The sequence below is a fragment of the Scyliorhinus canicula genome, chromosome 2 (genome assembly GCF_902713615.1).
Source record: "Scyliorhinus canicula chromosome 2, sScyCan1.1, whole genome shotgun sequence".
Taxonomy (NCBI): Eukaryota; Metazoa; Chordata; class Chondrichthyes; order Carcharhiniformes; family Scyliorhinidae; genus Scyliorhinus; species Scyliorhinus canicula.
Window position 1 is genome coordinate 223,221,520 of NC_052147.1, and position 23,559 is coordinate 223,245,078.

The window sequence follows — 23,559 nt, forward strand, 5'->3', positions numbered from 1 at the left end:
ACTTTTGCATTTGTCCCTGTCCCTCTTTTCTTTTACATACATTCTCTCCTCCTTCAACACTTTGTAACCTCTTTCCCTCCTTTCCACTTGCCCTCATTTTCAATCCCCATTGCACATTTGTTCTCTACGACTCATACGTGGACCAGGTGTCACAGCACCTGGGGGATCTCCCAGGCCATTGAAGATCCCCGTGTGATCAGCGACAGGACAGGGTGGCACCTTAGCTCTACAAATGGGACCCGGGAACCTTGGCATGGCCAAGGCTGCCTGCTTGACGCTGCCACCCTGGCACTGCCTAGAAGCTGGGGTGGCACTGGCAGGAGCGCTGCCAAGATGGAAGTGCCTGGGTATGAGACTTGTACTGCCAAGGGTCAGGATTTGAGGTGGGTGGGGCCATGCCCAGGAAAGGATGGTTGGTTGGGGGTGAAGGGCGGTATTAGGGGCCTCTGGGAGGTTTTCTTTTGGGGGGGGGGGGGGGGGTTTGGGGGAAGAGAGTTGAAGGGTGAGGGTCCTTGAAGGGGTGCCTGGGAAAACCTGAAAAGGTTGTGCCCTCAGCGATGCCATAGTGAAGGATCCTTATGTCGGAGGGGATAATGTCTATGTGTCTGTTGGTGACATTGCCCGTGGGTGGGGTGTGTGGAGGGTGATATTGGATGTGGGTGGGAGTTGTGGGGGATCAGGGCAACCTTTGAAAATAGTGGCCTGATCTCTGAGGAGCTGGGCTGGCCAGAGAGTTCAGCTCCCCAGTGATGCAAAAAATTGTAAATGTGGATCTGACTGGGGATAAACTTCCCAAGGCCCAATAAAGTGACTAAGTTTGGCTTGATAGTGGTGGGGAACTCAGCAATATAGCTGGTGAGAAGCTCCCAGCAAAACCAGCCATAAATGACACTTAGAAACATTTCCATTAGATCGCGCCCATAGTCTCAGGCGACATGGTGGCTCAATGGTTAACCCTGCTGCCTCACGGCGATGAGGACCAGGGTTCAATCGTGGTTCCTGGTCACTGTCTGTGTGGAGTTTGCACATTTTCCCCTTGTCTGAGTGGGTCTTACCCCCACAACCCAGAGATGTGCAGAGTAGGTGGATTGGTCATGCTAAATTGCCCCTTAATTGGAAAAAAAAAATAATTAGGCACTTTAAATTTAAAAAAAAAAAAGATTGTGCCCATAGTCTCTGATTGGACTGAGCAGTACTTATCAAAAATTAACATAATTTTGCAGCCCCGGGAGACCCACAACCTGATGATGAGCTCTGGCTTCAGGGACAAAATGGTTCTCGTACTAATCAAGAAAACTTTTCTCGTCATCCATGCATGCTTATTGGCTTTATTACTTATGAAGAACAGGAAAAACCCTGATCCCCTTGGAAGACCTGGGATGTAAGCTTTTTCCAATAACAAATAATTTATACCATAATACATAGGAGCAGAATTAGGCCACTTGGCCCATCGAGTCTGCTCCGCCATTCAATCATGGCTGATATTTTCTCATCCCCATTCTCCTGCCTTCTCCCTATAACCCCTGATCCCCTTATTATACAATTTGGATACCTGCTGTTGAACATTGGGTACAATAAGCCATTCCTTGGAATCTTTGTATCCCAGTCCATAAGACTTAGAAGCAAGATTAGGCCACTCTGCCATTCAATCATGGCTGATATTTTTCTCAGCCCATTCTCCTGCATTTTCCCTCTAACCCCTGATCCCCTTATTAACCAAGAACCTATTGTGCTGTCTCATCCACCATTACATAGCTCCAATGTAGTGGGGTCTGATCAGCATTGTACACTTGCTCAGCTGGAAGACCATCTTCCAATATTATCGTGGAAAGTTCATCAAAATATGCCTCTTCAGTTTCATGGTCAGTTGCAGCTTTTTGCCACATACTCATAGTAGACATGCACCACGCCGTTTTAAAAATTTGTCATACCATCCTGTTGAGTATGCACATGGCGTTTTTAGACCTAACTCTTCATGGAAAACTTTCACTTAGGCCATGATAATAAAGCAATCCACTGGATATTTTTAACTCCAACACTGCCTGGTCCACTCCAGTAACACTTTCTCTACATGGACAGTCTTTGACTGATGGAGTGTTTTCCTATTATAGAACATAGAACCTATAGTGTAGAAAGAGGCCATTCGACCAAGTCTGCACCGACCCATGGAAAAGTCAGCCTACCTCAGCCCACACCTCACCCTATCCCCATTAACCCCATCGAACCTTATTGGACACTAAGGGCAATTTAGCATGGCCAATCCACCTAACCTGAACATCTTTGGACTGTGGGAGGCAACCGGAGCATCCGGAGGAAACCCATGCAGACAGTGGGAGAACGTGCAGACTCTGTACAGACAGTGACCCAAGCCGGGAATCGAACCTGGGACCCTGGAACTGTGAAACAACTGTGCTACCGTGCTGCCCGTAATTTCCATTACAATTATCCATTAATTTGGCACATCACTAACAACATAAAATTCAAGTAACTCCTTTTGCTTCTTCAAATCATAAATGGTTGCTATACCAACACCATATTCTTCACAATCTTTTCACTGAGGCACCCTTCTTTCAATGCATTTGTAATTCCATTTTCTGCTTAATACTCAGAGACAAATGCTTCCTCTTGGCAATTCCGCCAGCCATGGGACTTTCTGCTGCCTTGCTCGACATGAAACCAAGGCTAACAAAGATTATTATTGCAGAGAGATGCTTCTTCAAACAGTATTCAAACTTTGTGTAATAGATGGAATCGGTGGCGCCACCGAATAAAGTGACAGTTTTAAGAACTCTGCATGCCAATTGCTACTTCATGCACCATAGTCGCGTGTAACCAGCTTTTGGGTCCTTCCGGTTTTTGGGTTGCAGGATAAGGGTTCCAGAGCCTGTCATGCCCTCAGGATGTCCTGAGTACTTTATTGCCAGATAATTATGACTTTTGGAAAGCAGTCACTGCACTATAGGAAAGCATCAGCCAATTTGTACACAGCAAGTTCTCACAAACAGCAATTGAATAAATAACAAATCATCTACTTTTTAGGTGTTGATTGAAAAGTGTTCATCAGGTCACCTGGATAATTCCTCTACTCTTCTTTGCATAGTGTGGAAGGATCTTGTATCATCCACCCAGGAGGACATAGGGACCTTGGTCTAATGCCACAGTCAAGAAATAGCACATTCCACAATACGCTTCTAGCTCAGGGCTATGCTGAATTGTCAGCCTAGCTTGTATGCAAAGTCTCTGAAGTGGAGTTTGAACTCAGCCTTCTGGCTATAATGCAGGAGTACTACCACTTGCTAAAGTTGACATTTATGATCGGAGCTCTTTTATAAGAGAGGTTATTGGATCCATTTGTGGTAGTGAGGCAAACTGGTAAACAGGCTTTGAATGTGATACTGGTTATTGCGGTGTTTCTGTGAAAACATGCTTCACACAACTTAAAGGACAAAAGGATCCTACAGTTTCATTATTGAGGTAATTGCCACCAATGCAAGTTGGCTCATATGGGGAAAAAGAGAGTTGCATTTTTATGGCTTCTTTCACAAGCACAAGACAAAGGCACTTGGCAACCAATCAAGTATTTTTGAAATAAAGCAGAATACTGAGGAGGCTGGGAATCTGAAATAAAAACAGAAAATGTTGGAAAGACTCGACAGGGGCGAAATTCTCCGACCCCCAGCAGGGTCGGAGAATCGGCTGGGGCCACCGAAAATCCTGCCCCTGCCGTGGCAGAGATTCTCCGCCACCTGGGAATTGGCGGGGGCGGGAATCACGCCCCGCCGATCGGCGTGACGATCGGCGAGGCCCCTGCGGCGATTCTCCGGCCCGCGATGGGCCGAAGTCCTGCCGCTGGGAGGCCTCTCCTGCCGCCGAGGTCTGAACCACCTCTGGTGGTGGCGGGATCGGCGGCGCGACCGGGCCTCCGGGATCCTGGGGGGGGGGGGGGGGGCGCGGGGTGATCGGACCGCGGGGGGTGCCCCCACGGTGGCCAGGCCCGCGATCAGGGCCCCCGATCGGAGGGCGGGCCAGTGCCTTGGGGGGCACTCTTTCTCCTCCGCCATGGCGGAAGCGGAAGAGAATCCCTCAGCGCGCATGCGCCGGTGGTGACGTCAGCAGCAGAACCGGCGAAGGCCTTTCGGCCAGCCCCAGGGCCGGGCGACGGGCCTGAAAGGCCGCTGATGCCGGTTTTGGCGCCAGGCGGCGTGGTGCCAACCGCTCCGGAGCGGGCCTAGCCCCCAAAGGTGCGGAGAATTCAACACCTTTAGGGAGGCCCGACGCCGGAGTGGTTGGCGCCACTCCCCTACGCCGGGACCCCCCGTCCCGCCGGGTAGATGTGAATGCCGCCCATGGTCTGGTAGCATCTGTGGAGAGAGGAACAGAGTTAATGTTTTAAGTCCATAAGACTTGTCTTCAGAGGTTTTGAAGTATAATGACTGCTGTAATGGAGGAAATTTGTCAGTCAATTTGAGTATAGCAAGCTTCCACAAACAGCAATGTGACAACAGCCTGTTTTTGTGGTGCTGATTGAGGGCTAAACATTGGCCAAGATATTGGAGAAAATGGCCCATCTCCTCTTTGAAATAGTCCTATGATGCCTTTTACCACTACCTGAGAGGGCAGACAGGGGGTGGGATTCTCCCTTTGGGGGACTAAGTCCCCACGCCCGCCGGAAAACGGGTGAGAATCACTCGTCTTTTTCCTCGAAAGTCTGGGGTGATTCCCCGTTCTCCACGGGACTAGCAGGCCTCCAGCGTGCATCCCGCAGCTCTAGATGCCAGCGGGGCTCTGCTGGACAGGCCGCGCATGCACACGGTGGCCCAAGCAGGTTCAGCGTGGGTTGCCACACGCCGACATGGCGGAGCCACACAGCAGGCCCGCGTGGAGGAAGATAGGTTGCTCCCGGATCGCAAAGGCCCGCCCATCGGCGGCCCCCGATCGCTGGCCTGCCTGTTGTTGAGGCCGCCCCCCCAACCGATGTCCGATTCCCACCCCCCCCACCATAACACCAACATCAACCGTATCTCCCGAGTTCCCGCCAGAGAATCGCGTGCCAGCGTGGGGGTCTATGTTAGATCATTCTCCGCCCCCACGCGGAGCATGATTTCGGCACAGAGGGTCGGAGAATCCCGCCCAGGGTCTTGGTTTAACATCTTATCTGAAGGATTGCATCTCTGACAGAACAGCACTCCCTCAGTACTGCACTGTCAGCTTAATGTTTTCAAATTCCGGAATGGGACTTGAACACACAACCTTCTGACTCATCAGAGGCAAGAGTGCTACCAACTGAGCCATGGCTGACACTAATACATAATGCAGCTTGATCGATAGATATTATTACCTGATTGGGCATCTCTACTGATGATTGTCACAGTTATGTTGTCTATATTTTGTAACTTGATAATAGAGATTGGGGGATGCAGAGAGTATCGACAATGTTTGGTCTCCCACCTGGAGTTATCGTGACATTGACTGAAACTCCTAGTGCCATCCAATCACCTGTTTCATTGTGTAGTCTCTAAATTTGGCAAGTTTCAAGATTGCCATTTTTGAAAATTCAACAGCTCACAAGAATTTATACAACTTCCAGTTCTATTCCTTTGCACAAATCCAATGATGCCCTTGTGCTGTGATTTTCATGTTGCATTGACACCTATTGCAAATATAATAATAAAGTACCAGTAATGAGCCATGTATTCAATACAATGATTCCTTGTGAAAAAAAAACCTCAGGTAGTCTGGCACTGGAGTCAAATTCAATTCATTGTGTGAGCAGCTTTCAAAATTGCATTTGTCCTGGGGATGATTTTTATCAGATTTTTGAGCCCTCTATGAATCTGCTGAATATGCTTGGTTATTTTTGCACAATATGTCCTGATACAAATTTTTGTTACTCTTAATTGTTTTATACTTCCAGGAACAGTTGGCAACTGAAAATAATCGGTTAAAAGAACAGATAAAGGATTATCAGAAAATTCAAAAGGAACTTAAAAGAGGTATTGAAGAAAGAGACCATGAACTCAGACAGCTGAGAAAGGAATTAAAGGAACATACTGACTTCTTTAGACGTAGTGAACAGCTCTGCTGTGCACCAGATTTAAAGGTAAGATGCAAAGATAATTAATTCTCACAAAAATGTTAAAATCAAATACCTATTGACAAAGTAGCTCCTATAAATCGGAAGCATGGATTTATTTTCTCATACTGGGTACTGCTTATAGGTAGCGTTTGATTTTTTTTTGGAGTACATGATGACCTTTTTGCATGGTTCTGCACATATAATTTAAAGGGGCTGTCTTGCACGTGACCTAAGCGGGGATTTAAAGGTTCCAACGCAACTGTACAACGTGGGGGAAGATTAGTTGTGGGATTATTTCCAGTCATCACTTCCATGGACAGCCATCAGAAATAGGGGCAGCAGTGAATCACAGAATGACAGAAATTTAAGGCACAGAAGGAGGCCATTGGGCCTCAGCCGAGGAAAAGAGCTATTCATCCTAATTTCACTTTCCAGCTATATCTACTCTATTTGGGCTCCTAAATTTTATACACCTCACTTAAATATCTCCTCAGCCTCCTGTTTTTCAAGTAAAATAACCTCAGCCTGACCAATCATCCCTAAAAACTAAAATTCTTTATTCCTGGCAACACCCGTGTGCATCTCTCTAGTGCAATCTAGTGAAGTCATGGGTTGGATTTTTGCTGCATGCCAACATTCATCTCTTGCTTAATTGGGGAAGAAGCACCATGCTTCTTTAAACAACCGCTGACAGATGTCTTTATTTCTGACATTTTCTGTTTTAATTTCTTAACTGAGTGTGACCTACTGTACTTGCATGCTGCTGTAAGTACAAGACCTAACATGATCCACCTTCCTTTTGTATTGTCTAATTGGTACAGATGAGGCCTAATTAAGTTTTTGTGGCGCAATACACTTTTTTGGTGTTTATTTTCACTGTTTCTGTTGCTTTTTGGACACTGAATATTGGTGTCAGTTGTATTAAATATTTTATGAACTGAAAATCTGAATATAAATGAGACCGTTTATTGCAAACAATAGCAATGCTACTGCATACCATGGATAATGGATGGGACAGACCTGAGGTTTATCCAGTTTTATTTTTACATAGAATTTACAGTGCAGAAGGAGGCCATTCGGCCCATCGAGTCTGCACCGGCTCCTGGAAAGAGCACCCTACCCAAGGTTAACACTTCCACCCTATCCCCATAACCCAGTAACCCCACCCAACACTAAGGGCAATTTTGGACACCAGGGGGCAATTTATCATGGCCAATCCACCTAACCTGCACATCTTTGGACTGTGGGAGGAAACCGGAGCACCCGGAAGAAACCCATGCACACACGGGGAGGATGTGCAGACTCCACACAGAAAGTGACCCAAGCCGGAATCGAACCTGGGACCCTGGAGCTGTGAAGCGATTGTGCTTTCCACAATGCTACCATGCTGCCCCTTATGTCTTGAGAATCTGCATGTTCTTTATTTTTGTGTGGAATGACTGTCCTGAAAGTACATCATTTATGAATGTTAAACTTAAAAGTGGTTTTATGTTGTTGCCTGTCTGAGTAGTATGCAGGTGCTGCTTCTGTGTATATAATGCTTTGCCGGTATTAGGGATATCATACATTGGACTGAATCTTGCTGGAGTAATAATGGCATGTTAACAACATACACCATGATGTATGCTCAAATCAGCCAGCAAATTCGAGGGATAAAAGAGAGATGCCGCAAGTTGAAAATTTCCAGAATTAGCTGGTTGATTTATGCTGCTGCACTCTTTGCTTCACACAAATAGCATCTTGATGTTAGCTTGGCCCTTATGTTTTCAGAATTTTCTTGATTTCTTACATTATATGCCACTGAAGTTCATAGAAAGTTAGGATTAGTGAATGAGTGACATTACCTTTTAACAGCATGCTAATTGTTTATACAAGCCAATCAACCTCTGGCCAGAAACAGGACAATGTAAACTGTTCAATCTTGTTCCTGCTTTTAGCCAATTGGCATTGGAGAGTTTCAAAAGTATAATTTTAAACTCTGACTTTTCAGGTTTTTTTTACCATTCCTCCTTTATTCTCTCATCTCATCTTTCTTTCCATCTTTGTTTCTCTTTTTTGGCTCAAATTCACCCTCCTTCGTGTTTCCCGGTTTCTGTCCCAATCCTTAAATCTCTTTGATTAGGGAGATACACTGTTGGTCTTCATGTACCCAAAGGTCCCAGCACCCTGTTTTGACCTTCCTGCATGTTAAGACACAACATTTTTGTTACCTAAAGGGTATTGGAGCCGGCCTAATTTACGATACAAACTGTGAGATACTCCACCTTACAATTTGATCCATTATCTGGTTTGACTATCTTGAAGGGAAAATTATTATTTTTCATTGTGCAAGTGTTGATTAAAGCAAGAAATCTGTTAGGCAATCTTCGTCTTTGAACCCGACTCTGATCATTTTTCTCAATTCAAAACGGAAATTGCTGGAAAAACACAGATCAATCTGCATGTGCAGAGGGGACAGACAAATTTATGTTTGGGTGTGGTCCATTCAAAACAGTTTGGGAGAAGGATCTGGACCTGAAATGATAACTTGTCGCTCTCTTCAAAGTGCTAACTGGCATGCTTTGAGTTTCCAACATTTTCAGTTTTTATTTCAGATTTTCAACACCTTCAGTCGTTTGTTTTGTTTTAGTTTAAATGGAAACTTTTCACGCAGAGTGGAACTGTGTTGACAATATCAGTGAGTAGGAGGTGTAATGGTATACCATCACCCAGTGAATGACACACAATGAAAGTGATGGCAAGGCGGCACGGTAACACAGTGGTTAGCACTGTTGCTTCACAGCGCCAGGGTCCCAGGTTCGATTCCCGGCTTGGGTCACTGTCTGTGCAGAGTCTGCATGTTCTGCCCATGTCTGTGTGTGGCTCCTCCAGGTGCTCTGGTTTCCTCCCACAAGTCCCAAAAGATGTGCTGTTCGGTAATTTGGACATTCTGAATTCTCCCTCCATGTACCCGACCAGGCGCTGGAATGTGGCAACTAGGATTTTTCACGGTACCTTCATTGCAGTGTTAATGTGAGCCTATTTGTGCCAGTAAAGATTATTATTATTATTTACCTCACGAGTGCTACATTATGCCATCAAACCAAAAACTGGATGTTTCCACAGTATCCCTATTCTTGACAAAAAGAACTGCATTTCTTCTCATTTCTAAATTATCTGAACTAAAATGAAAATTGCTTATTGTCACAAGTAGGCTTCAAATGAAGTTACTGTGAAAAGCCCCTAGTCGCCACATTCAGGCACCTGTTCGGGGAGGCTGGTACGAGAATTGAACCGTGCTGCTGGCCTGCCTTGGACTGCTTTAAAAGCCAGCAGTTTAGCCCAGTGTGCTAAACCAGCCCTGGACATGATGAATATAATCTTCCATTTATGTCTTCTGCGCTCTCTCTTTAAGGTGGAGTATTTCACAATGTGTACCATTAACCTCTTAGCTCTGTTTCATATGTTTTGTTGCTGGCTGTTTCAAAGTTTAATTTAGTTCTCTCTCTCCCTCCTGAGCATCTTATCTCTTTTCTCTTTTCATTGCCTTTAGAATGATTCCCACTGTCAATATAGATACATAGTGTTGTGTTATGCTTCTTCATGTAGCATAAGCTGCTTCCTTGATGTATGCTCTGACAAAGGAAGGTTCAGACTTGGAGATAGGTTTCACATATTTATTGAACAGTTAACAATTCTCCTACGTCGACTCTCAGGCGTTCGACTCTCCTGCTAATCTTGCTATAGTAACTCAGTCAAACTAAGCAGGCTGCTCCAAGCCACGCGGCGGATGTGGTGCTTCTGATCTGCCCCTGTCCTCCTCTCTGAGTGTCCCCTGTGGAAAGAGAAAGAGCATGTGTGCCCTGTCCTTTTATATGGGTTGCCTCCTTCTGGTAGTGTCACCTCTGGGTGTCTTGACTGTCCATTGGCCGTGTCCTATTCTATGTGTTCATTAGCTATATGTCTGCATGTCATGATGTCTCTGGTGCTCCCTCTAGTGTTTACTTAGTTGTAGTGTATTTACATTAACCCCTTGTGTATTTACAATGATGCATATCACTACATCCCCCTTTTTTCGTGTTACATATCTTCTGTACAATGTTAAAGAAAATTGAACAAAATAGGTAGATAGGTGATGACATGTACAAGTCATGCTGGCTGTGATGATTATGCAATATCAAATAATATGTATGAGTCCAAATATCATGAATTTATATGGTCGAGTGGCTTTCTTGTTTTGTTATTGAAGTGTCGATGTTAATGTTGTAATTTCCTTGTGAACGCCGTCAGTGTCCCTGTGCTTAAGGAACCAAGAAATCATCGGGAGGTGGGCAAATGGTCAAATCACTTTGTTGTCTCATTTGGACTCTTCTTTTTTTTCAATGCTTGTGGTAGCGGTGCAGTATGTCATCTGTGTTGCCCAACCTGGACTGTTTCTTGTGGTGGCGATATTGATGCAGTATGTCATCTGCCTTGAAAGCTGGTTTGCTTGTTTTTAGTGGAGCAAATTTGAATCGGTGAGATTTGCTGTCATGCCATGGTATGGCTGCATTCTTGCCAGTGTTAGGAGCTGTGCATTTGCAGAGTTGTACCATGTCGTACCAGTCGTTGTTCCAGTGTTGTTGTTTTTGTCGTGCTTGTTGTTGACGTTGGTGCCTTTGGTACACTTCTTGTTGTTGTCTTTGTTGTTGTTTTTGTAAGTTTTGTTGTTGTGCCTGTTGCGCTCAATGACCACACCGATTAGAGAATCGAGTCCTTCACAAAGCTATTTGTGTCAGTGTCCTTTGTGGCATCTGCTGTTTCATTGAGGGTGCCGTCTCTGATTCCTCGGTGCTCCCCATCTGGAGTCATGTCCGGTTCACTTGAATCATCTTTGGCTTGTTGATGCTCCCCGTCTGGAGCCCTTTCTGGTTCACCTGAATCAGCTTTGGTTTCTTGGCCCTCCCCGTCCGGAGTTATTTCAGGTTCCCTTGAATCATCTGAGGTGTCACCTGAATCATCTGAGGTGTCTTGATGCTCCCGATCCAGAGGCAAAACATTCAGGAATGCATTGTCTTGTGGAGAGGCTCGAGTGGATGAGGTTTGAATTAACGTGGTGTCACTGGGGTCACTAGTAGCCTCACTTTGATTGTCGAATGCCTCTGTACACACTAGATGAGATCTGCCAATCTCGCTGAGATGTCGCACATCTTGAATGAGAATTGTGAAGCCTCTGTCACTTGTCGCACATACAGTGGGTAGACCTTCAGTGTCTCCTTGTCGGTTAAATGAGCTGGGTAGACTGTCAGAGTCTTCTTCTGGTGACTCAAATAATCTAGGTAGACTGTTGTAGTATTTTTGTTGTTCACGTGAGCGTGGTAGACTGTCATAGTCATCTTGCTGTGCACTTGAGCGTGGCAGTCTTGCATCGTCTGCTGCTGGTTGCTCAGATAAGGTTACTAGACCTTCATGGTCTTTTTCATGCAAGGACTGCGCTCTGGAGTCTTGCGTTGCTTCCATCATGGAGTCTGTCAACGAGCTCGCTGTGGAAGCTTGTATTGCTCTCTCTGTAGAGTCTGGCATCACTCCCTGTGTGGAGTCATGCAGTGGTCTCGCTGTGGAGTCGATCTGTGTTCTCTGTGTAGAGACGTGCAATGGTCTCGCTGTTAAGTCTGTCATCGCTTTCTGTGCAGAGTCGGAGACACTTCGTGGTTCATGGAGCACTGTTTGTGGTGCGTGGACCACTGGTGTAGCTTCAGGCCACTCTCTGTAGGCTTGTACCGTTCTCTGTCTCTTAGCGTCAGGCCGCAGCAGAATCCTGTACTCCTGGGTCAGGATGCCGTCTATGCTGTGCTGAGGATCCTCAAATCCGAAGAACCCGTCCATGACTGTGTCGGATGCTTCACTGTACAACCCATCTCGTTGCGGTTCGGATTTGGTACTGAGGTGGCCATGTCCAATGATAAAATCATCTTCCGAGTCGGAGTCTTCAAGGACCGCATCATCACTTTTTGTGTCGGAGCTGTCATTGTGCTCGCCATGTCCAAGGAAGAAATCAACGTCTGAGTCGTAGTCTTCAAGGACCAAATCGTCTCTTAGGGCGGTGCTAACTGCTTGTTGCAGGGTTCTGCAGAGGTTACTTTCAGCTACTGGTCAAAGTTCAGGCATTGTGCTGTCATTCCAGGCGAAAGAATTGTGTTTTGTGGCTATAAAAAATTTTTTCACTATTTTGGGACATTTTCCCTTTAAGTGAGCATGGTCCACATGGTCTCTGACGTCATGACGCTTGCGACGCTGTGAATAGAAATGGATTGGCAATGCGCAGATGGCTTTTCCTTGACTTTGCCCAACTGTGCATGTGTGGCTTTTCGCGCATGCGCAGAACACTTTTGCCAGGTGGTGTCTTCTGGGGAACTGCGCATGTGCGGCTCCTTTTGCAAGATGGCTGCCAATCAAAACTGCTGTTTGCTTCTGCTGCAAGCCTACCTGTGCCTCGTGGTGAGTATAGGCTCCAGTTTTACCGGTTTCTTTTCTTGTGTTCACCTCGCAGTAGTTTTAAAACTTGACCAGGACTGTCTGGAAGTCTCTCTTCTCTTGCCCTTTGGAGTACCTGAAGGAGTTGAAGATTTCTGTTGCACTTTCACCCGCAATGGTGAGTAGAAGCTTTATCTTCTCATCATCGGCCACGCCATCTCGGTCGGATGCCAACATGTAAATCTCAAATCTCGTTTGAATGCACACCAGTTGGCACTGAGACTGTTGTGGTACCTGAGCTGCTGAGGAACCGGAATCTCAAACATCTTGCCTGGGTGCTGTTGATGTTAGTCACGGATATGTTGAGTTGAACTATATAGATTCAACAGGCACTCCTGGAACCATGTTGTGTTATGCTTCTTCATGTAGCATAAGCTGCGTCCTTGATGTATGCTCTGACAAAGGAAGGTTCAGACTTAGAGATAGGTTAAACCCATTTATTGAATAGTTAACAATTCTCCGACTTGAGTTTGACTCTCCTGCTAATCTTGCTATAGTAACTCAGTCTAGCTAACCAGTCTGCTCCAAGCCATGCGGTGGGTGTGATGCTTCTGATCTGCCCCTGTCCTCCTCTCTGAGTGTCCCCTGTAGAAAGAGAAAGAGCATGTGTGCCTTGTCCTTTTATATGGGTTGCCCCCTTGTGGTAGTGTCACCTCTGGGTGTCTTGGTTGCCCATTGGTCATGTCCTATTCTATGTGTTCATTAGCTGTCTGTCTGCATGTCATGATGTCTCTGGTGTTCCCTCTAGTGTTTACTTAATTGTAGTGTATTTACAATAACCCCTTGCGATTTACAGTGATGCATATCACCACACATAGAAGATAGGAGCAGGAGGAGGCCTTTTGGCCCTTCGGCCTGCTCCGCCATTCCTCACGATCATGGCTGATCATCCAACTCAATAGCCTAATCCTGCTTTCTCCCCATAGCCTTTGATCCTATTCTCACCAAGTGCTATATCCAGCCGCTTCTTGAATATATTCAAAGTTTTTGCATCAACTACTTCCTGTGGTAATGAATTCCACAGGCTCACCACTCTTTGGGTGAAGAAGTGTCGCCTTATCTCTGTCCGAAATGGTTTCCCCTGAATCCTCAGGCTGTGACCCCTGGTTCTGGACACACCTATCATTGGTAACATTTTCCCTGCATCTACCCTGTCTGGTCCTGTTAGAATTTTATAAGTCTCTATGAGATCCCCCCTCATTCTTCTGAACTCCAGCGAAAACAATCCAAACCTAGTCAATATGTGGTATTCTCACAATTCTGCCAGTTTTCTTATCTTCTACTTGATTTTTACTGAATCTCTATTTCTCTCTGTGTCTTGCACTTGTTTGTGTCTTACCATTTATTGGCCACAGAGATACATTTAATGGTGAGATCCTCTGACAATCAAAATTACTTTTTCTCCTTGAATATAAAGTCTTGGCTCTCCATCCAAATATGGTGTACTTTTTAGTACCATGGGGCACTCTCCCAATAGCTATCTGGAATGTATGCCAGATGGTGAAGATAATGTTAAATACATTGTGAACCAAGACAGAAACATTCTAAATGGATGGCCAATGTTTCCTACTCTAGGGGGTATCTATCAGTCTCACTAGGTTTTTCTCATTTGTAAACATACATTTTCTTGAAAAGTTAAGAGATGAGTTCTAAGGAGACTGGGGGAGTTCAAATAGTCACCTTAATCCTTACTTCCATCCCTGGAGCTGAGCACTCCTAGGAAGCATGCAATGCATTATATGTCCCCCACAGGCATGTACAGATATGAGAGAAGTTGGGTTGCAAGGCGGTCATGCGTTAGGGCTGGTGAGGAGAAAGGGAGGTTGGCAAAATGTTAGTGGAGAGGATTAAGGCTTATGAAGGTGTCAAAAGACTTGGTAACCTGTGAAGAGCAAGATGGGCATGGAGTCGGGAATGCTCTGGCTGTACACAGCAGAGACCTGGAACCATTTTGAAAGGATTTGTCAGGAAACACTTTGGGTGGATCCTCCCTACTTGGGGAAACAGTCCTCTGACATTTTTGTAGGTAGACTTGTAGGAATGGTTATGATAATCACTGAATTTTTCACTTGAATAGCAACTTTCAAGAGCATGGCTTTTGTGGGCTTGTGGTATTTTCTGACCAATCAAATATCAGAAATTGAACCCACAGGGAATGAGAGGGATGGATACAATTTTAAAATTTTGAAAAATTAATTTAAATATAGAGCTGTCAGAAATTATTTCTGAAATATTAAATTAGCACGCAGATAATAGCCTAAAAGCTGCACATGCAGGCATCCAAGTGATCCAACCTGCAAAGTCCAACCAGTTCAACCCTTTTGGGGATTCTTTCTTATTTACTCATTCCTACTGCCTGAATTTTGTGGGCCTGGAGGTTTGAAGCGGGTTAATCTTAGCACTGTTGGCAGATAATTCACACATTAAAATTCCAAGTTGTTGGGATCGGTAAAATGTGGTCTATATAATTTAATAGTAATGTGGATTTGATTGTATCCCTCAAGTTGTTTTGTGCGCTAAGATTAAAAGACGTGATCAATCATGTTAGATTAATACTTGTAGTGTGACACAATTTCAGCAGATGGTGCTCATTGATCACCCACATGCTCAGTCAGTTGGAATCAGCAGTTCCAGGCTTGCAGCATACATTGCATTAATAGTTATTCTCATCATAAAGTATTTAACATATATTCTATTTCATACCTTATATCAGAGCTTTGTGTTCTCAGTCATATAGTGGTTTACTTGTGTCTCTATTTTTAATTATTTTGATTATTTTTAATTATTCTGTATACTCCAAAGCAGAATTTAGTCAATTGGGTTAAAACTGTTTGTATTTCAAGGTGAACTGGAAGATGGCTGAATCATCATCAAAGAAGGCTGTTCCTTTGACAGGCACAGATCATCATCCTCTGAATAAGTATGATTTATTTTTTCCCCCCACCTTCAATGGAAAGTTTTTTTTATTCAAATAATACACTTTGGTAACAAACTCTCATCAGTGATAAAGGATACTCCAGTAGCAAGAGTAGAATTTTTTTTTAAATTCTTCATATAATCTACTGGTGTGCCAAATATTTTAGTTGTATTGATCTAATGTGACAATATTGAGGAAACCTGATTTTATGAACACTGGTTTTTAGCATCAATGGCATTCTTTGCAGTTGCAAATTAATGTCTAATTTGCTGAATCTCACGCACATGACACCAATAATTGCTATCCATCTCTTTCACCATTATAACCTAGTTATGTGTAAAGGGATCTGGCCAAATTAAATAGATTGGCCAAGAATGAAAAGTGGAAACTGTGAAGGAACAGAAATTTAAAGCTCCAATTACATGAAGAGCTAAATGTACAAGCACAAAATATAATTCAAGAGGCTAATGGAATGTTGGCCTTTGTCTCATGGGGTCTAGACTCTGATTAAATCCTGTTTAGTGTATTGCATTCAGTTCTGGACATGGCATCTCAGGAAGGATGCCTTGGCTTTGGATTCAGACTGGTGATGAGGCTTAATTACAAAGACAATTTGCATAGACTAGGTTTGTATTCCCTTAAGTGTAGAAGATTATGGGGTGAGCTAAGTGAGGTATTTAAGATAATTAAACGAGTTGGTAGGGCAGATAGAGCAAAACTATTTCCTTTGGTTGAGGCAGTTCAGAACAAGTTTTGGTTGTTCAGGCTGATGTCAGGAAACATTTCTTAACACAAAGATTTAAAGAAAATCTGGCAGTCTCAAGGAGCTGAATGGCATACTAGATCTTTGTGTTGTGGGGGGTTTGAAAGTAATACTTGTCAGACAGTGGCTAGAATGGTGCAGAGGCATCCATACAGGTTCGTTATTTAGTCCAGATCGCGGTTGAAATTCTATTAATCTTCCTCTCAATCTCTGCTTTAACTTCAACAGACAATGCTGTGGCTGTGATATTAAACAAAAAAAAAGTCAGTCTCACAGAGCTAGACAGTGGAGGAGAATGTTGTGCGCAACCATGCCAAAATCTTCAGAGAAAACAAGGAAGGCATAGAATTAATTTGTGACTTTGATTCAAGTTATTTCATACCTTAAATCAGAGCTTTGTTCTCTCAGTCATATAGTGGTTTACTTGTGAATCTTTATTTTTAATTATTCTGTATACTCCAAAGCAAAATTTAGTCAATTGGGTGGTGGGGAGAGAAACTTGATCAAAAATATGCAAAAATGGAATTGCAGGAAAGGCAGGCACTGTTTCGGAAATACCAATGCATTTATGGACCTTTCCCATTGTGCCAGGCCCTCCTGGATGTAAAACCAAAAAATGCTGGAAAGACTCAGCAGGAGTCGGTATCAGAGGAGAGAAGCAGAGTTAATGTTTTCGGTTGGTGATGACCCTTCTGCGAGCCGTATTTGACTCACTGACCTCTTTATTGATAATTGATTTGGCAAGGCATTATCTCCTATGCTGATAGATAATATCCCATTGATAACGGTTTTCCTCCGTTAACCCGTTTCCGTGGGTCCAGACCATCTCTTGGACCATGTTTTCCAATAAAGCCTCTGCATTCTGCTTTTCCCACAGTTAGTTTAGCTCAGTGGCTTGAGAGAATGCATCTTGGATGTGTATTTGCCAATTCAAATAGAGTACAGCCTGCAATTGTCCTGCAATTGAAACACTTTTTTTTTTATAAATTTAGATTACCCAATTATTTTTTCCAATTAAGGGGCAATTTAGCGTGGCCAATCCACCTACTCTGCACATTTTTGGGTTGTGGGGGCGAAACCCACGCAGACACGGGGAGAATGTGCAAACTCCACACAGACAGTGACCCAGAGCCGGGATCGAACCTGGGACCTCAGCGCCGTGAGGCGGTTGTGCTAACCACTAGGCCACCGTGCTGCCCCAATTGAAACACTTTTAAGATTTTTTTCAATATGTGTCCAACAAAATACAAGACATTTGCAACATAATAATAGTTCCAATTTTAAGTTGTAGTTGGAGAATTTGCCCTTCTGCAATATTACCAATGAACCTGGGAAAGAGCTAAAGGTAATTTCAGTGCTTTGCTTGAAGGCTCAGTCAAAGCGGAGTAAGTTGAGAGGAAACGTTTTTGTAGTATCCATATTTTTCCTATGCTCTTGTGTCGGAAAATCCTGATTATTTCTGCAGATATTTAATTTGATTTATTGTTATCTGCACTAAGTGAAAAGAATTGTTCTGCGTATGGTCCAGGCAGAAAAACATAGGGCATATGATAAATACACAATGTAAATACATAGACATCGGGTGAAGCATACAGAGTGTAGCGCTATACAGTAGAGAAGATGCATGGAGAGATCAGTTCAGTCCATAAGAGGGTCATTCAGGAGCCTGGTAACAGCGGGGAAGAAGCTGTTTGTGCGTGTTTTCAAATTTTTGTATCTCCAGCGCATTGGAAGGGATTGGAAGAGAGAATAACCTGGGTTCACTTCGGACACTGTGACGGTAGGTATCGGTGTGTCCAAGGCTGTTGGGGCAGTTGACAATGGTTTGTTGCTTTCCTGCTCAAAATGAGCATAGTATGCATTAAGTTCATCAAGGAGGCTTTTGCCGGAGATTCTACTGGCTTTTCGGCCTGTTATGTTTTTTAAGCCTTGCCACAACAGGTGACAGTCCGTGTTGTTAGTCTGTGACTCTAGCTTAGCCTGGTATTGTCTCTTGGTGTCCTTGATGGCTTTGCAGAGGTCGTACCTAGATATTCTGAAGTAGGAAAATGTATTTATCATATGTAACTAAGTCCTCTGAATGTAAGCCACCATGTGTACTCTTTGTTCCACCATCTTTCATAAAGTCCAGATGGCTCTTGTGTAGGGAGTGCCCTGTGATGCTGAGTGGGATAACCATATTTTCATGGAGCTGCACAGCTGTTTATATGCCATTACTTGCAGCAATACGTTACTGCTGTGATGCACTTACTGTTAACAAAATGAACTCTACTTTTAATTACAGTTGCAGAGTCCCTGATGTGGGGCTGGGAGTTTGCAATGAATATTCAAGGAGGCTAAACCTGAATTATTTGGTTGGATTGACTCATAACTTGTGCAATCAAAGATATTCAAAGCATCAGTTCTGTGGCCCCAAATTTGGGTGAAAAAAATGTACCCTGGGACTCCTTTTAACCAGTCTTTCTGGCCCTGAAAGTTGATGGAATGGACAGACCAGTAAATTAATACCTTTGGGACCTTAATCAGTTTTTCAATCCGTGTATATGCCATTTTGCCAAGGAACTGTCTGCACATATTGTAAGTTGGGGTTGTTTCTTTGACAGCCAGCTTGTGTATCAATTTAATGGATTTTATCATGCCGTCTTTTGTGAAGATAACATATCCATCCCAGTATTTCTTATTATTTATTCTGAAAATTTAATTCCGATTGTCCTTTATACTGCAGGTGCCAAGTCACATATCTACCATTGCAGCTAATATTTGCTGTTAAAAGTGCCTATGTAGATCTGGACAATGCTTTCAATCTCATCCGATTGATGATGTGAAAAAAATTATCTATTTATAATTAAAAGTAGTGGTGTATTAAATTTAGCTGTAGCTGAATGAAAACCAAGTGTCCCAATTTTCTCTTTGACTTAAATAAACAACACAAACATGCTAATTAACTGAAATTTAGATCAGCCACACAAGGCTGCATTTCAATAAATTGAGTGCCACATTTATTCTTTCAAAGCCACTCTGTCATTTGTAATCTGACAGCTGTACAAGTAACATTTCTAAGATGATAAACCAATAAAAAAATCCTTTAAAGTCATGAAAGTTGTTTATGCATTTCTCTCACTTAATAAGATAACCCTTATTCCAGTACGATTTGTTTGCAAAGGTCTTTCTGTGTTTTCAGGTCTTCGTAATCATTTCCGTCTCCTTTTCTGTGATTTGGTTTCTTTCCCTGGCCTCTGTTTCCCACAATCTCTTTGATTTATGGTCAACCCCAAACATAAATTAATTACTCATATCTGATTGTATGTACTTGGACTTTTTTGAAACCCTTTTTTATTTCCTTTACCTTTCTTCCATCCTGATCTTCAATTGTGATCTTTCTCTGTTCATAGAACCATAGAATTTGCAGTGCAGAAGGAGGCCATTCAGCCCATCGAGTCTGCACCAGCCTTTGGAAAGAGCACCTACTTAAGCCCACACTTCCACCCTATCCCCATAATCTCTACTACAGTTTTGGACACTAAGGGACAATTTAGCATTGCCAATCCACCCACTTAACCTACACTCCTTTGTACTGTGGGAGGAAAACGGAGCACCCGGAGGAAACCCATGCAAACACGGGGAGAAAGTGCAAACTCCACACAGGCAGTCACCTGAGGCCGGAGTTGAGCCAGGGTCCCTGGAGCTGTGAGGAAGCAGTTCTAGCAACTGTGCCACTGTGCCGCCCGTTTTTATAATAATCTTTATTATTGTCACAAGTAGGCCTACATTAATACTGCAATGAAGTTACTGTGGAAAATCCCCTATATTTTATTGAGTTTAAATTTCATCAGTTGCCATGGTGGGATTCGAACCCGGATCCCCAGACCATTATCCTGGGTCTCTTGATTACTACTCCAGCATAATACCATTATGCCACCACCTCTGTTCCATGAAGATTTTCCATTTCTCCTCCACTTTGGCTCTGCCCCACTCACCAATTGAAAATTGTTCTAGCTGTCACAAACGTTCATTCCTCCTCTTCCTAAGCAGTGCCATTTTTTTTCATATACAGTAATTCTAAGTGTTTCACCATCCAGTTTAGAAGAATCTACTTTGCAGCAGCATTTTTTGTCAAAATAAAACTATCTCTAAAAATTAAGCTCCCATAGTAGTCCAGTGCGTAAAAGGCACAACTTTGCCCTACAAAGTTGGAGCAGTTGATGTCATATACATGGATTTTAGTAAGGCGTTTGATAAGGTTCCCCATGGTCGGCTCATGAAAAAAGTAAGGAAGTGTGGTACAGAGGGAAATTTGGCCAATTGGATAAGTAACTGGCTATCACATAGAAGACAGAAGGTGGTGGTGGATGGAAAATTTTCAGACTGGAGCCCAGTTATCAGCGGTGTACCACAGGGATCAGTTCTGGGTCCTCTGCTATTTGTGATTTTTATCAATGACTTAGAGGAAGGGGCTGAAGGGTGGGTCAGTAAATTTGCTGATGACACCAAGATTGGTGGAGTAGTGGATGAGGTGGAGGGCTGTTGTAGGCTGCAAAGAGACATTGATAGGATGCAGAGCTGGACCAAAAAATAGCAGATGGAGTTTAACCCTGATAAGTGCGAGGTGATTATTTTGGTAGAAAATTTTTTAATGCGGATTACAGGGTCAACTGCAGCGTTCTGAGGAATGTGGAGGAACAGAGAGATCTTGGGGTTCATGTCCACAGATCTCTGACGGTTGCCACTCAAGTGGATAGAGCCATGAAGAAGGTTATAGTGTGTTCGCGTTTATTAACAGGGAGCTGGAGTTTAAGAGCTGCGGGGTTATGCTGCAACTATACATGACACTGGTGAGACCACATTTGGAGTATTGTGTGCAGTTCTGGTCACCTCATTATAGAAAGGATGTGGAAGCATTGGAAAGGGTGAAAAGGAAATTTACCAGGATGCTCCTGGTTTGCAGGATAGGTCTTGTGAGGAAAGGTTGAGGGAGCTAGGGCTTTTCTCTTTGGAGCGGAGGAGGATGAGAGGCGACTTAATAGAGGTTTATAAGATGATGAGGGGGATAGGTAGAGTGGATGTTCAGAGACTTTCCTCGGGTGGATGTAGCTGTTACAAGAGAACACGCACGAACAGACTTAAAAACAGCTATTTCCCCACTCGTCCTAAATGACCCACTTATTGACTGACCTCATTAATACTACACCCTGTATGCTTCAACCGATGCCAATGCTTATGTAGTTACATTGTATATCTTGTGTTGCCCTATTATGTATTCTCATGTATTTTCTTGAATTTTGTTTAATTCCCTTTTCTTCCATGTACTGAATGATCTGTTGAGCTGCTTGCAGAAAAATACTTTTCACTGTACCTCGGTACACGTGACAATAAACAAATCCAATCCAAGGGGGCATAACTATAAGATTTAGGGTGGGAGGTATAGGAGGGATATCGAAGGTAGGTTCTTTACTCAGAGAATGGTTAGGTTGTGGAATGGACTGCCTGCTGTGATAGTGGAGTCGGACACTTTAGGAACTTTCAAGCGGTTATTGGATAGGCACATGAAGCACATCAGAATGACAGGGAGTGGGATAGTTTGATCTTGGTTTCGGACAATGCTCGGCACAACATTGAGGGCCGAAGGGCCTGTTCTGTGCTGTACTGTTCTATGTTCTAAAGCAGAAGGCTCCAATATTTGTGCTCAGCAGTTGATCTCACATGGGACAGTATTAAAGATATCACAATTAGCCCCTGTACTCTTGGCTTGGTTGGGGAAATAAATCAAAGAAGAATATTGCTCCTCATGACTACACAGTGACCAGCTGGAAGTTTACCCACATGCATATAAGGGTGCTTGGCTGTGATGCCTGCCACAGCACATTGGCCAATTGACATATGTGACCTTAGAATTGAAAAATGGGGATGGATTCTCCGCTATCGGGATTCTCCGTTGCACCGGCAGCACGCACAAGGCGGGGAATTTCCCGAAAGAGTTGGGTTGCCCACCATGAGAAACCCCATTGGGCGGCTGGGGGGATGGAAAATCCCACTGCCGGCGTGGGCACTCTGCATCAGAGAATTACATGCATGTTCTGTTGTGCTAGTTAATCACAACTTGGAAGCTGTTCCCCAAGAAAAGGAAGAAAATTGAGAGAGAAAATGAATTGTTTCTTGTATGTTTTGTGTTATCGGAGCACATTTTACAGTTCACAAGATCCTTTTATTCAGTTATTAACTGGTAGTAATAAACCATCAATGAAAGCAGACCAGATATGTTATAGATGGGTACAGGGGGTGCCAGGATAACGGAGCCAGTTTGCATTCATGCCAGAGTCTTCATTGAAGTACCTCTGAATTCCTACTGGCATGATACCAACCCCTGAAGGGGTGATTATCTTGCCATGCTGGTACGAGCTTGAAGTAGTAATTCAGCAGGATTTATAGTGCCAGTCTAGTGCTGGATCATTGTAAATGCCAAATTTAAATTGGACACAAACTTGGCAGTATAGACTGGTTATAAAACATTCGACTTCTGTGTTGAGGAATTAGTTCCAAATGTGATATTCTCCCATGAAACTAATACTTAGTTGCAAAATATTATAGGTTACCTCTTCAATAAATGTCATTGTATCTATATATAAAGGTTTGATGCAAAGGGATGTTGGTATTCGTACCTGCACAATGAAATAAAGCCATTTATTCAGAATGTGGTTCTTATCACCACCTGGTGGCCTGCCTCCCAACCAGATGATCACAGGTTCAGGAAATGTGAAAAATTGGCAGTTTTCTACTTTGCTATAAGCGCACCTTCTGTCAGCTGATCGTGTAACAGCATTGATTATGGTCACGGCCAAGTCTGAGACCTAGACCGTCCCTCCTTTCTACTGAAGAAGGCTGTGTAATGACAAGTGATTTATATAGGAAAATTAACATTAAACTGCTTTTCTGACATACCAATACTTGTATTACAGAGAGACGTTGGAATTTGCTTTTCAGGAGGTTTGTCAAGAATTTAAACAACTGTCTGCCTTAACAAAGAAACAAACGGAACTTCTGACTATATGTAGCTACAACAAAGAAATGATAAGTGAGTACTGTGCACATTTTCTTTGCATTGTACTTCAGTCATTTAGGGGGGGAATCGAACGGCATCTTTGTAAAATTGCAAAAATGCATACCTGGATTATTTGCCACTGACTAGAATGTCATATCCTTCCTTGTAAATCATCATTATCTGAATCCTTTGGTTTCTTCCTTGTATTTTCACCATATTTGAAACAACTTTAAAATAATACTGATGGACAAACATTTAATTATCGAGGGAAACCT

General features: G+C 43.5%; 1 protein-coding gene across 5 annotated transcripts in view; it reads left to right on the plus strand.

Annotated features, from left to right (window-relative positions):
• Positions 1 to 23,559, plus strand: part of LOC119961976 (TRAF family member-associated NF-kappa-B activator-like) — a 104,842-nt gene that overhangs the window by 35,667 nt on the left and 45,616 nt on the right. For all 5 annotated transcript variants that reach the window (XM_038789658.1, XM_038789656.1, XM_038789654.1 and 2 more), the window contains 3 exons: positions 5,915 to 6,100; positions 15,412 to 15,488; positions 23,202 to 23,317. In XM_038789658.1, coding sequence (XP_038645586.1) covers positions 5,915 to 6,100; positions 15,412 to 15,488; positions 23,202 to 23,317 — 379 coding nt within the window. The remainder of the gene's footprint in view (positions 1 to 5,914; positions 6,101 to 15,411; positions 15,489 to 23,201; positions 23,318 to 23,559) is intronic.